The 12,094-nt window shown below is 60.3% G+C and overlaps 2 protein-coding genes across 7 annotated transcripts in view; both read left to right on the forward strand.

Moving 5' to 3' along the window:
• LOC105304448 overlaps positions 1 to 6,786 on the forward strand; it is a 14,882-nt gene extending 8,096 nt beyond the window's left edge. For all 3 annotated transcript variants that reach the window (XM_023522365.1, XM_023522364.1, XM_023522366.1), the window contains 4 exons: positions 3,660 to 4,212; positions 4,610 to 4,748; positions 6,447 to 6,539; positions 6,666 to 6,786. In XM_023522365.1, coding sequence (XP_023378133.1) covers positions 3,660 to 4,212; positions 4,610 to 4,748; positions 6,447 to 6,539; positions 6,666 to 6,749 — 869 coding nt within the window. In that variant the 3' untranslated portion in view covers positions 6,750 to 6,786. The remainder of the gene's footprint in view (positions 1 to 3,659; positions 4,213 to 4,609; positions 4,749 to 6,446; positions 6,540 to 6,665) is intronic.
• A 1,051-nt stretch (positions 6,787 to 7,837) lies between these two features.
• On the forward strand, positions 7,838 to 11,633 carry LOC105304439. Of its 4 annotated transcripts, none has more exons than XM_011378496.2 (6): positions 7,838 to 8,151; positions 8,392 to 8,524; positions 9,479 to 9,592; positions 10,020 to 10,175; positions 10,486 to 10,610; positions 11,071 to 11,633. In XM_011378496.2, the coding sequence occupies exons 1-6, from the start codon at positions 7,865 to 7,867 to the stop codon at positions 11,294 to 11,296; spliced, it is 1,041 nt and encodes a 346-aa protein (XP_011376798.1). In that variant the 5' UTR covers positions 7,838 to 7,864; the 3' UTR covers positions 11,297 to 11,633. The 4 variants fall into 4 exon arrangements, with proteins under 4 accessions (XP_011376798.1, XP_011376802.1, XP_023378130.1 ...); XM_011378500.2 differs by having other exon boundaries at positions 11,110 to 11,633; XM_023522362.1 differs by having other exon boundaries at positions 11,147 to 11,633.
• The last annotated feature ends 461 nt before the right edge of the window (positions 11,634 to 12,094 follow it).

Below are 12,094 nucleotides of genomic sequence, written 5' to 3' on the forward strand. Positions count from 1 at the left end.
GCCTTGGACCCCACTCCTGCGTCCCCCTTCCAGGCTCTGCAGCTCAGCGGGGCTGCCTTGCTGCCCCGTAGGGATGCTGAGTGGAGCCCTTCCCTTCCCAGCTCTCGCACAGTCCACTGGGGTGACGGCATCCTCAGATCGCACCTGCTCTACCTGACACCTGGAGTGTTTAGGAAATGTGGTGCAAGTCCCTGAGCTTGGGGTGTCATCCTTTTCTCATGCGGCACATTTAAAACCTCTTCACTTCATCTTTTCTCCGAGCCCAGCTCCCGGCACCTCTGTGCTTACTGGGGGTGGGTGGATCTAGCAGTGAGGCCACCGTCATCTCTTACGACCCTTGGTTCTGAGAAGCTGAGGCCTTTGAAACCTGCCAGGTGCCAGAGTGACCCAGGTGCTCAAGGAGCTCTTGGCATCAGGCCACTGTTCCTCGGGTGGCGGCTCCTCCTCCCCTCCCCCACAGTCCTGCAGTCCCTTTTCCCCCATCCAGGGACCCCGGCCGGCCCAGGGTGCAGTACCCATGGGCCCTGGCAGGGTAGCTGGTGACGCTTCCCCTTCACAGCTGCACAGGGTGGCACCGTGTGCCTGGCCATCCTGCTCAGCTCGCTTGGACCTGTGGGTTAGGCCCACCCCGTGCCCCGCTCACAGCCGCCCTCTCGGTCGGCCCAGTGACGCCTGACACTGGCCCTGTAGCAGCTCATCTCCTGGGGGGCTTCTCTGCCTGTCAGCCCAGGCTGTCCTCAGACCTCCTCCTCTGACCTTGACTTGTAGGTCCTTCAAGGGCCCGGGTGTGGCGGGGTGCCCCCCTGTCTCCCCCTCTCAGGGGTGTGTGTTAAGGGTGATCCCAGGGTGTGTGTGCAGGTACCTTGCTGAGCGCTGAGCCCGCCAGGTCCGCGGCCGGGCCACTGCCCCCTCAGTCTGGGGCCGGGGACCACGATGAGGGCAGCAGCGCCTGAGGGCCGGAGGGTCCAGGGGCAGGACTCCAGGGGAGGAAGAGGGACAGCCAGAGGCGGTGGTGGTGTGGGGCCGGGAGGGGACAGTGTCCAGGCAGGGCCCCGGTGAGCTTGGAAAGCATGGTGCTGTGGCAGAACGAGGGTCAGACCTCGGGCAGAGGAAGGCCCAGGCTCGGAGCTGAGACTCACCTGGTGAACAGGTGAGACAGACACGGCCAGCGGGCTTTCCAAGAGGCCAGGGCTTCGCCCTCGGGGAACGAGGCACAGGAAGTAACAGAACCGCATTTGTTAAGACAAATCGGAACTTGGCCCAACTTAAGGCACTGGGGACGGACCTCGGACGTACCGCCCGGTCGGCTTCAGACCACCAGTAAGCACGTGTTGCAAGTCGCACAAGTCGCCTGGTTTCCCAGGGCCCGTCCGTTCTGTTACCCTACGCTGTGGTCTGGTGCTGTGCCATGGCGGTGTTTTCAAAACACGATGTACATGCCTTAGTTAAAAAATTCTTTGTTGCTAAAAAATACGCACCATCCTCTGAGTCTTTAGCGGCTCAGGTTCCCTTCGCTGTGGCTGGTCTTACCGTCCATGTGTAAAAGCTGCCTTGTCTGTGAAGAGCCGTGATGTGGCCGGCACAGTGAAACGCGGTCTGCCCGCGCGAGTCCCAGGCTGCGAGCACAAGGCCACCAGCTGGGGCTCGAACCCGCAGACAAGAATTCCCTCACCGTCCTGGAGGCTGGAAGTCTGAAATCCGGGTGTCGGCGGATCTGAGGTCCCTCTGAGGCTCCAGGGCAGGGTCCTTCCTGCCTCTGCCTGCTCCTGGCGTGGCCGGCGATCCTTGGTGTCCCTCGGCTTATAGGTGCGTCACTCCATTCTCTGCCTCTGTCTCCATGTGGCCGCTGTTCCTCTTCTCGTAAGGACCCCAGTCACAGTGGCTAAGGGCCCCTCTCTCCCTAAGGACCTCACCTTTACTCATACCTGCAACGACCCCATTTCTGAGCAAGGGCGCACTGTGAGGGTTTCCAGGAGGACGTGAATCTTGGTGGGACGCTGTTCAACTCATGACATGGACTTCCTTTTTTAATATCTGACAAAGTAAGGACATTCAGAAAAGCATAGAGAATAACACCCACGCTCAAGAATTTACAAGGGCTGTGCCTTTGCCATGTGTGCTTTAAGGACGGGGACTGACGACGTGCAGGGGAGGACAGCCCAGCACAGGGCCTGGACGGGGTGCAGCAGCCTCAGGAGCTGTAGAGCGGGACTTCCTCACTGGGACGTCCCCTGGCCAGGACGCCGTCCCCTCGTGCTGGCTAATGTGCTGCCACCAGCTACCTGTGTGAGGATTACAGCCCAGTCCCTAGAGAGCCATCCTGTGGGCCAAGTCAGGGAGCCCTGGTGCCAGGCTTGACTGGCCTCGCTTGGGCGAAGTGCCCTCCCTGAACAGCCGGGGTGGCCGGCATCACAAGGTGTCAAGGCCCCTGAGGAGCGCTGCATTTGAATGGAGTGGGGAGGGCGTGGCGGCCCCCCCCAGCAGGGTACTGGTCAGAGAACCCCGCAGGTGGCCGGGGTCACTGCTTACAGGCATGGCAGCAGCAAGACAGAGGGAAGAGGTGAGGATAGAGATGAGGGGACCGTGAGGAGGCCACCACCCTGTCCGGGGTGGAACAGAGGGCCTGACTGGGCACTGGCCCAGGCAGAGGGACACTTCCCTCTGCTCACTGGTCCATCAACCGCGGCGCGCCGGGCGTACTGACCGATGTGCACTTGTCTCTCTCTGGACGTTTGGAGAGAAGACCCGAGAGCCACATGCTTCTAGCTGTCGCCCACGCCTGGGCTGACACCTTTGTCTGCGGAAGGGGCCGAACCCAAGGAGCCCTAGGTGCCCCGAGAGAAGGACAGACAGGCCGCGAACCTTTGCCTGTACCTCTACCCTGCCTGTGGGTCATATGCCACCTGGGATGGTTCTGTGAAAAATCTGTCATCTATCTTCTATTGCTATACCTGTCATTTATCTACCATCTATGTTATCAATCAATTTACCTATCATCTGTCCTTATCTCTATGTATCTAACAACTACCTATTGATCTACCTATTAGTTATAGAGGGAGGTGGGGTGTGGGCCGCCCTGTGCTACCATAGTGGAGTGGTGGTTTTCCAAGTGTGGCCCCAGAATGGGCACCCACAGCACCCCTGGGAACCTGTCGGAAAACCTGATTCCAGCCGGGGCTCGAACAAGCCCTCAGGTGGCCCTGCTGAGAACAACTGCGCTAGAACATTCTCTACCAACTCTCTGGACCCCGTCCTTGTGCCTCTGGTGGGGACGTGCCTCTGTGATCTCGGGGTGCTGGGGTAACTCCACGGCTGATGAAGGGCCCCGGGAGCTCGGAGGCTCAGCCAGGTCTAGGGTTTTCAGCTCCGAAGGTGATGCCACGCAGAGCTCACCAGTCTCCAGCAACCGCAGCAAGCAACCCGTGGCTTCCGACCCTCACCGGCCCCCTGGGCTCCCGTTCCCAAAGGCTCTTCTAACCGGCTGTCTTGTCATCCTGCTGGTTCCCCCAGAGGATGAGCTCTACAGAGATGGGCCCATGCACATCCCGTGCGAGTTAGGATTACACCGGGGGAGCCCCGCGCAGGCTCCCTGCCCACCTCCCCTGCTCCCCGTTTTTCTGGTCCCTCCGAGTCACCTGCTCTGGCCTTCTCTCTTCCAGGCTTCCTACAGCTGGTCCAGGAGGGGCAGGTCAGGGAAGCTTGCCTGAGCATCTCGTCGTCGGCACAGGACGGGCAGGACTGCGGCTCCCAGTACCAAGTTGTGGCCCAGAGCATGTGGCAGGTGGTTCAGCAGGCCCTGGGGGACGTCGGGCCCAGCAAAGAGCTGAAGCTGAAGCTCCAGTTGGTGGTGGACGCCATAGAGTGGACGCGGGACGCATTGCAGAACACAGAGGAGGGTGGTGCCCTCTGGGATGGTGGAGTTGCCGCCTGGGGCTGTCAGCTGGAGAGGCTGCTGAGGACTGACGCTGAGGCCCGTGTGCCCACCTGGGACCAGCTGGACCTATACCTGAAGGAGCTGGACAAGGCTGTGGGACAGGGGGTGGGGCCCCAGGGGGCGGGCCAGTTGGGGCCCCACCTCGGGTGTGTCTACAAAATGTGCTTCCAGGAGGTCCTCCTCAGCCGCCTCTCCGAGGTCTTGTCCTCTTGTCACCATTGGGAGAGCTATGACATGCTGTACACCTGGGGCCAGACCGCCTTGTTCGGGCAGCAGGGGTGAGTCTTCCGGGGGCTGGGTGATGCCGCTGCCTTGCGGTGAGGGCCCTCGGGCCCAGGGCTGAGGTCAACACAGAGGCCATTGGAAAGACCACCAGGCAGGGAGTGGTGTCAGGGAAGGGTGGACTCAGCCAGCCCTGGGGACAATGTGTTAGTGTGGATGTATGTGGGCGTGTGTCAATGTGCTTGTTCTGCAGTATGTGTATATGTTCGGGTGTGTTTGTGTGTGTCAGGGGAGTTTGTGTATCTAGGTCTGTGTGTCACACAGAATCGTCTACACCAGCTGTCCCCTGCAGTCACTGGCCCTGTGGGCCGGGGCCTGGAGTCGCTGTCCTTAGCTTCAAGTTGTGCTCCACATCCAGCCGCCCCCACCAGCATGGCTCTGTGCCCCTCACAGCTCCTTCAGATCCAGCAGCGAGACGCTTCTGGGCGCACCTGTTCCCTCCCAAGAACCTGAGGCAGACTGCCTCCTGAACCAGCTGGTGTTTGTCACCTGGATGTCCCAAGTGCAAAAGACATTGGTAGAGCTGATCCAGGTAAACAGCCAGGAGCGGGTGCCACCGAGGCCCCTGTTCCTGCGTCTGGGGGAGGAGCCAGAATGTGCCCGGGAGTGGGGTCGGGGCTTGAACCAGAGCCTGGTCCGCTCCTGGGACTGGGGTTGGGCACTGACCCTGCCCTTGACCACGATCAGCGGGAAGTACCAGGGTGCTGCAGGTGGAGGCACGAGGTGTATCACAGAGCAGCCGAGGGGGACACCAGGCCAGGAACCCCCCTCCTTGGTGAGCGGGAACGGAGTCAGGTGTCCCAGAGCTGAGCATTCCGCGAGCCCACGGCAAACGGTTAGGACTCACGGGGACACCGCAGCTTTGAACTGCTAGCATTTTTAACAACTGCTCTTCCTGTGACAAGCCTGGCCTTGGGCACAGACACATGAACAGTCATGGCTGCCGCAGGGGAGATGTCCGAGGGGCAGGGAAGCCCTCCGCCCTTCTGAGCTCACAGCCCCAGAAACCAAGCTTTTCGACAACACTGAGGGAAAGAAAACGTATAAATTTAAATGGAATTTTCCAAAAACTGGCATATAAATGCCCCTAGCCTTCTCCTTGGCTGCTGACCAGATGTGCTAGCCAAACTCAGGGCCCTGTCACCTCTGAGCACCTGGGTGTGCACCTTCCGTCCCCCATGGGTCTCCTTGAAGCCGAGAGGCCGCAGTCTGGGCTGAGTTGGAGACTGGGTTTGTCGCTGCCTGGCGTCTGCTCACGGATGGTCACGGACTGTGCCGAGTGGCCAGGTGTCCTAGTGGTCAGTTCAGACAGCAGGCAGAACGACAGTAGCAGTGTGGCCTTTCAGATTGTCCTGGGTGGTGGGTGTCAGCAAGAGGCTAACGTGGAGTCGGGACCCTCACTGCCCAGGGCGCCCACACACGGGGAGGGTTCCCACTGTTATATGGATGGGCGTGGGGAGGGGGTTTTGGGGGCCTGCTGATGGAAAAGCCCTGATGGCTGAGTCGCAGCCGAGTCAGATGTCCTTGGCCAAGGGCCTGGCAAGCAGGCTCCAGACGGAGGTGCGTGGGCTAGGAACGCAGACCTCAGAGCAGGGGCCCGGGCCTTGCCTGCGACTCCCCGAGACCATGCGTAGGACCACGCACCAGGCTCGGGTGCGGATGGCAGCTTCCCAGTGAGCCTGTCACGGGAAGCCCTTGTCATCGCCTATGGTTGGGCCTGAAGGCTCACACTTGGGGTCAGCCAGGTGCAGGTCTCCAGAGCTCTGGACACTCCAACCCAGCCCAGGCCCCACAGGCCAAGCAGACCCCTTGAGGCTTGGCCAAGGCCTTGTCAGTCCCAGTGGTTTGTGGCCTGTGTGCTCCCTCTGGGCATTTGGCCTCCCCTGTCAGCTCACGATCACCTCACAGCCTCTGGTGCCCGAGGGGAGGAGGGTGCTCACTGCCCCCCAGTGAGTGAGCGGGTGATGACGGGAGCAGTCGCCCTGCCTGGAAGGTGGTCCCCGGCCACCCAGGATGGGCAGAGGGCTGGGGGCCGTGAAAGGAGGGGTTTTTTTGTGGACAGGGGGGTTTCAGGCTGCTGGTTGGCAGGGGTCCCAGGCTGGCTCCAACCCTCGCTCCTCACTTGTCCCCAGTCGGGGGCGCACCAGCCTTAGCTATAGAGGGACTGGACCTGGCTGCACCCCAGAGAGTGCCGTGGGCACACGAGTTGCTTTTATTGTGTTCTCGGCAGGAAGTGTTGACGGAGTGTCTAGAAAAAGTCCTGATCTGCGAGTGGAGAAATCTGGCCACGTCTCCCTACCACACGCTCCTTGACCTCTTCCAGGTGAGTGCCTCGGCACCTCTGAGCCCACCCCAAGGGCGCCGGCCCCTTCCCCTGCCTGGCCTGGGTGGGGGTGCCTGGAAGGACCGGGCTGTGGGGGCCTGACAGTCTACTTGCTTTGATTGACAGCTGTTGGAAGAAACCATAAATTCAGTCCAACATGTTGGGCCGCCTGTCGCCGGCTGGGTTCAAGCCATGGTTCTGCGAAGGTAAGTGGAAAGGTGGCCCCTGGACACATGGGGAAGCATGGATGGCCGGCACCACTGGCCCCAAGCCGAGTGCTGACCGAGCCCAGCCATGCTGGCCACTGGGCCTTGGGCTGGTCCCCGACGTGGGGCAGGGTGGCTTGGCCTCGGGTCCCCGCCGTCCTGGCCACTCTACCTCCCAGCCTGGCGGTGGAAGCAGCTGCAGGTCAGCGCTGTCCGACGTGAGGTGCCAGCCCGGGGCTGCTATGTTGGCTCCGTGGAGGACCGAAGTCTAGATTTTACTTCATTTTAATGAATCGACGTTTGACTGCTGCGTGGGGCTCTTGGCTTCCGGATTGCCGCGGGGCTGGGACTGGGTGACGCCAGGCAGGGGACTCTCAGAGTGGGGGCCACGTCCTGCCCTTATTCACAATTTGGTGTTCTGCTCATCATAGATTTTAATTAATTAATTTATCTATTTTCAATCAATCAAGTAATTATTTTAATGGAAGAAATGATTTACATTTCCCCTCCCCATCTATCTCCCCTCCTGCCACAGATTTTTTTTGCACTGATTTTGAGTTTTAAAAATATCGTTTCTTTGGTCATCGAACTTTTGGGTGTTCCCTTAAGCCCTGCAGCCGAGGCCCCAGCCCGGATTGGGGTGGAGACGCCACTTCTGTTTAAGAAAATGCCCCTGGGTGGCCAGTCTGAGACCCTGATCCGTGTTCTCGGGCTCAGACTGTCGAAGGCCTTTGGGGAGTGGTGGGTGCTCTTCCTACTCTGCTACCGGGGCAGCTACAATGGCCCAGGTGGGGTGTGGGCACCCCCAGGCCTTACCCAGACGCTGGGGGGCCAGCCAGGCTCCAGGGGCTCTGCTCTGCCCTGCCCAAGCCAGAGGCCTTCTCCCCACCCTGATTCTCCAGCCTGCGGAGAGCAGGCCTCTGGGATGCAGCCCCCAGAACCCTGACTCTGGACCACAGAAAACTCGCACCTGTCCTCTTCTGGAAGCATCTACCGCAGAGGGTTGTCGAGAGCATTCGATGAAAAAATCCTTAGGAAATATTCGGCCCCAACGCCTGGCATGGAGCCAGCTCAAGTAAATCCTACCTGCATTGTGGACATCAAAGTTACGTCCCCCACATGTGTGATTCTGTGACGGGGAGCCATCTGGAGGGCGAGGGGGGCGTGATGGGGAGGACATGTCCACCTTCGCACGCAGGTGCCAGGCCGAGGCCGCTCGCTTCCTCCAGAATGTGGGTGCTGAGACTTTCCCCCAGCTGCACGTGCTGGGAAACTGCTACATCTCAGGTGCCCCCCGTGTGTCCCTGGCTGTGCTGTGGGCTTCAGACCCTGGGGGCCGATCCATGTGGATGGGAGACTCGTTGCCATCTATGCAAAAGGGGGAAGGACACTGGCCCCTTCCAGAGGTACGGATGCAGTTTTGCATGGGAAACACCAGGTGCCAATGACACTGGCTGCCTCTAGGGAGAGAGGTTTTCACTTAGAAAAAAGCGAGCTGGAAAACAGACAGGAGCAGCAACAGAAACGGGCGGGGCGTCTGTTTCCCAACTGCCTGGGGGTGCACGGGGTGGGGGGGCCCCGGGTGGGTGGGCATGCAGCAGGGGCTGTGCATGGGCCCCGAGGGTCCCTTCTGCTGTCCCCAACAGGAAAACATGGCAGGAGCTGAGCCAGGAGTACATCGCATCGGCCAGCTTGGATCCAGCTGTGCAAGACACCATCGATGTCATCGAGGGCCGCAGCTGGTGCCACCTTCTGTCCAGAGTGAGAGCATTGTGCCAGGAGACGCCTCTGCCCCCACCATCCTGGCTGGGGTCTTTTCTGCTTCTGGGAGGGAGGCCCCTGCCGTGTGTCCCAGGCTCCTGTCCAGCCCGACAGGGCCTTCCCTGGGATGGGGCACAGCAAAGTTCCAGTGACAGAGCCGTCGGAGGTGTCCCAGCTGAGCCTCCTGCCCTCCTTGTGCTTCTAAGGCCCGGCTCCAGCCTGCCACATCCTCCCGAGGGCGCCTCCCCGGACAGGGTCAGGGTCCACATCTGCATCCATCTGTCACCTTGGGCCAGACCTGCTTCTTCTCCCCTCCGCCTGTGAACCCCCCACCCCCCACCAGGCCGGCTGAGGCCCGACCCTGATTCCCCCGGGCCTCACCCCTCCCCTATCCTGGCTCTGACCTTGCGTAACCCCAGGCAGGTAAAGCCCCCTCCACTGTGTGTCAGGGCCTCTGTGCCCACCCCGCTTTGCCTCCCTCTGAGCTGTGACTGTTCGCAAGGCAGATGCCCAGGGCCTGACCCCAGGGCAAGCTGTCCTCCCAGGATGTGGACCTACAGGTAGAAGTTTCCCGTCCGAGTCAGGGTTCAGGGCCTCCTGGGACCCATTCATGGCCCTGTCCTCACAGGGGCCTCCTGGGTAGGAGGATGGGAGGGGCTGGTGCAGGTGGGGCCTCCCTGCCGGCAGCTCCATCCTGCCATCCGGTCTCCACCGTGGAGACCGGCTTCTGAGGCCACTGCCGCTGGGTTTTCTGCGGAGATCCGAGCGCCTGGCTTAGTGTGGCATAGAAAGATCTGGGGAGCTTATCTCCTCCCAGGACAGCAAGGGCACAGCCGAACACTGCCCTCGCCTCACCTGGAGCCGTGGCAGACATTGCTAATCCAGCCCAGCTTTATCTTGCAGGGAGTGTGTGAGGGGCACAGCCGGCCCGGGGGGCTCAGGCTGCGGTGACGTGGAGCCTTCGGTCCTCAGAGTCTGCTGAGGGATCACTTCGGAAAGAAGGACAAGAACCTGGTCCAAGCTTTGTGGTCCCTGAAGCAGAGCCTGGAGGACTGTGGCCGCCGGAGCTGCGCTCCCATGTCTGAGGTAGAAGGAAGCGGAGCCTGGCTGGTCCCTGGGGGTCATTCTGCATGGCCGCTGGGACCCGATGCTCCCCAAATGTGGGTGGGGCCTCAAAAGGGTGTGGGAACCGTCCTGCCAACAGGGAGGCCCAGGGCCAGAGACTGACCGAGGTGAAAGGCCTTCATGGTCACCCTGGCCGGTCCCCGGTCTACCAAGGCGGGTGGTCTCTGGGCATCGCTTGCTGGAGGCCACCCCGAGAAGCTGAGGCAGGCCACGCCTGAAGCCCCTTGGTTAGGGTCAGACCTGCGGGGCGGTGGGGACAGGTCCTGACGAGCCCGGGCTCGAGGGGATTTGTGTAGCACCTGCCACCCCGTCCCCGCTGAGCCCGGTCAGACCGTGTCCTGGGAGGCCTTGCACACAGGCCTTGCCATCTTCTTGTCTTTTGGGGCAGAGCCTTGTGGAAAGTGTGTACATGGCGGTCTTTGGGGAGTACGTCCAGGCCCTGGTCTCCCATCTCCAGAAGCAGAAGCCCAGGAAGTGGGGGAACCTCCGGGATCAGGTGGACACAGACACCTCGAGTCTGTACAGCGTCTTCAGGGAGCATGGAGTGAGCCGCCAACGCCTCGGGTGGGTCTGGGTACCGGGTGCCCCGTTCCCCCTTCCAGCTCCCGCCTCCCTCTGGCCCCTCGCCCGGTGCAACGTGGGCCTCGAATCAACACACAGGGCGCGGCCACCGGCGTGCACAGCAACACCGAGTTGGGGCTAGGGACGTCAACAGCTGGGGGACAGGCCGGCCCGGCCAGGACAGCCTCGGGGAGCTCGGGCGATAACAGTGGGGGTCCGCCGCCCTCCCCGGCGATGCCGGCCGGGCCTGTGCGTCCTCCTGGAGGAGGCTGACCCAGAAGCTCTCCCCTCAGGGGCCTGGCTTGGCCGAAGTGCGGGGGCCCATCATGGAGCCCTTCCTCCCTGGCAAGGACGAGAGAAGTCAGGTGTTGGACAGCTGGCTGGCTTCCTTCAGTGACAGGTTCCCTGGTTTTCTGAGGTACGAGGTGGCATGAGGGGCCGGGGGAGATGGGGGAGGGAGGTGATCTGCGAGGCGGGGCACTGCCAGGGCCCAGGATGGGGACAGGGCTTCACGGAGGCCACAGATCCCCAGGTGTGAAGGGTCAGTGGCTGCCAGGGATGGGACCCTGGGCAAGAGTTACATGGCTCTGTGCCCATTCTCAGATAGGAAGACAGTTCCGAGAGGGGCAGAGACTTGCCCAGGATGCCCAGGAGGCAAGTGTAGGCAGTGCAAAAGCATCGTCTGTGAGGGGGTGGGGGGTGCCAAGGGGCCATAAAGGAGTCTGGTCTCTCTGCCTCTTGCTGCCAGTCTCTGAGGCAGACCCCTAGAATGCTGCTGTCCTGACCCCTTCCTACAGTTCCTGGGGCTCCCTGGTAGGCTGCCTGGGGGCCCTGGGAGGGGAGAGGGACGCGGACTAGGGAACCTCCTCGTGTCCCAGCTTCCCTGAAAGCCACCGCCCTGGACATCCTGTGCACAGACCCGGGGCTCACAGAAGCTCTCCTCCTGCTCCCAAGCAGACGGGACGGATCACGCAGCTTCAAGGAGTTGAAGGTGGAGGTTCAGGTGAAGAGAAAGCTCTGCTGCTGCTTCTGCTGATCCCCCCGGCTCTGGACACGGTGACCAAGCGCTCGAGGTCCCGCGTGCTCCTCCAGGGAAGGCAATAGGACAGTGTCCAACCCTGGGCGGGGACACTGGGGAGGCACTTTGGGGGATGTAGCGTGGGTCCAGTTGCCTTAAGGGGACACTGTATCACTGGCCTGGGGGCAGGACTTGTAATCTAGGCCAGCAATTCTCAAATGTTTTGGTCTAGGATCCTTTTGCTCTTAATTATTGAACTAAAGAACTGTATGTAGCTTAGATGTTCTATCTATTGATGGTTACTGTATTAGAAATTAAATCTGAGATGTTCGTTTATTTACAATATTTCGTCGTCGAAATCAAAGTAATTCATTAAAATTGAAAATTAGTATTCACTAAATATAAAGTAAATGATCATATATGAACCAGTAGATTTGAAAATAAACTACTATTTATATAAAATGATATTCATTTAGAAATATTAATTTATTTTAAAAGAATGATAAACCCATAATTTGTTAACATTAAAAATGATTTTTACGTGAAAAATAAGCGTTCGACCAAACAACATATCACACAGATCGGATGTTGTCAGGCTACTTACTTTGTAAGCCAAAGATATTTGCGAAAACTCATGACACCCATATGTTTCTCGTTGCTGTTTCAGAAGATACTGGTTGCGGGGACATTGCCCTGGCAGCGGCCGGCAGAGGGTGGAGGGGCCTGGGCAGGACGGCGTGACCCTCGGCTGTGGGACTCGGCCGCTTCGTCTGTCTCTCCCTCTGGGACACCCAGGGACTGGGGTTGCTGTCACTTGCACCGTCTCATCAGCTCTGCCTCGTCCTGACAACATCTAACTGCCGTCGTTTTTACAGATGAGGAAA

This window comes from Pteropus vampyrus, unplaced genomic scaffold (assembly GCF_000151845.1).
Source record: "Pteropus vampyrus isolate Shadow unplaced genomic scaffold, Pvam_2.0 Scaffold341, whole genome shotgun sequence".
Lineage (NCBI taxonomy): Eukaryota > Metazoa > Chordata > Mammalia > Chiroptera > Pteropodidae > Pteropus > Pteropus vampyrus.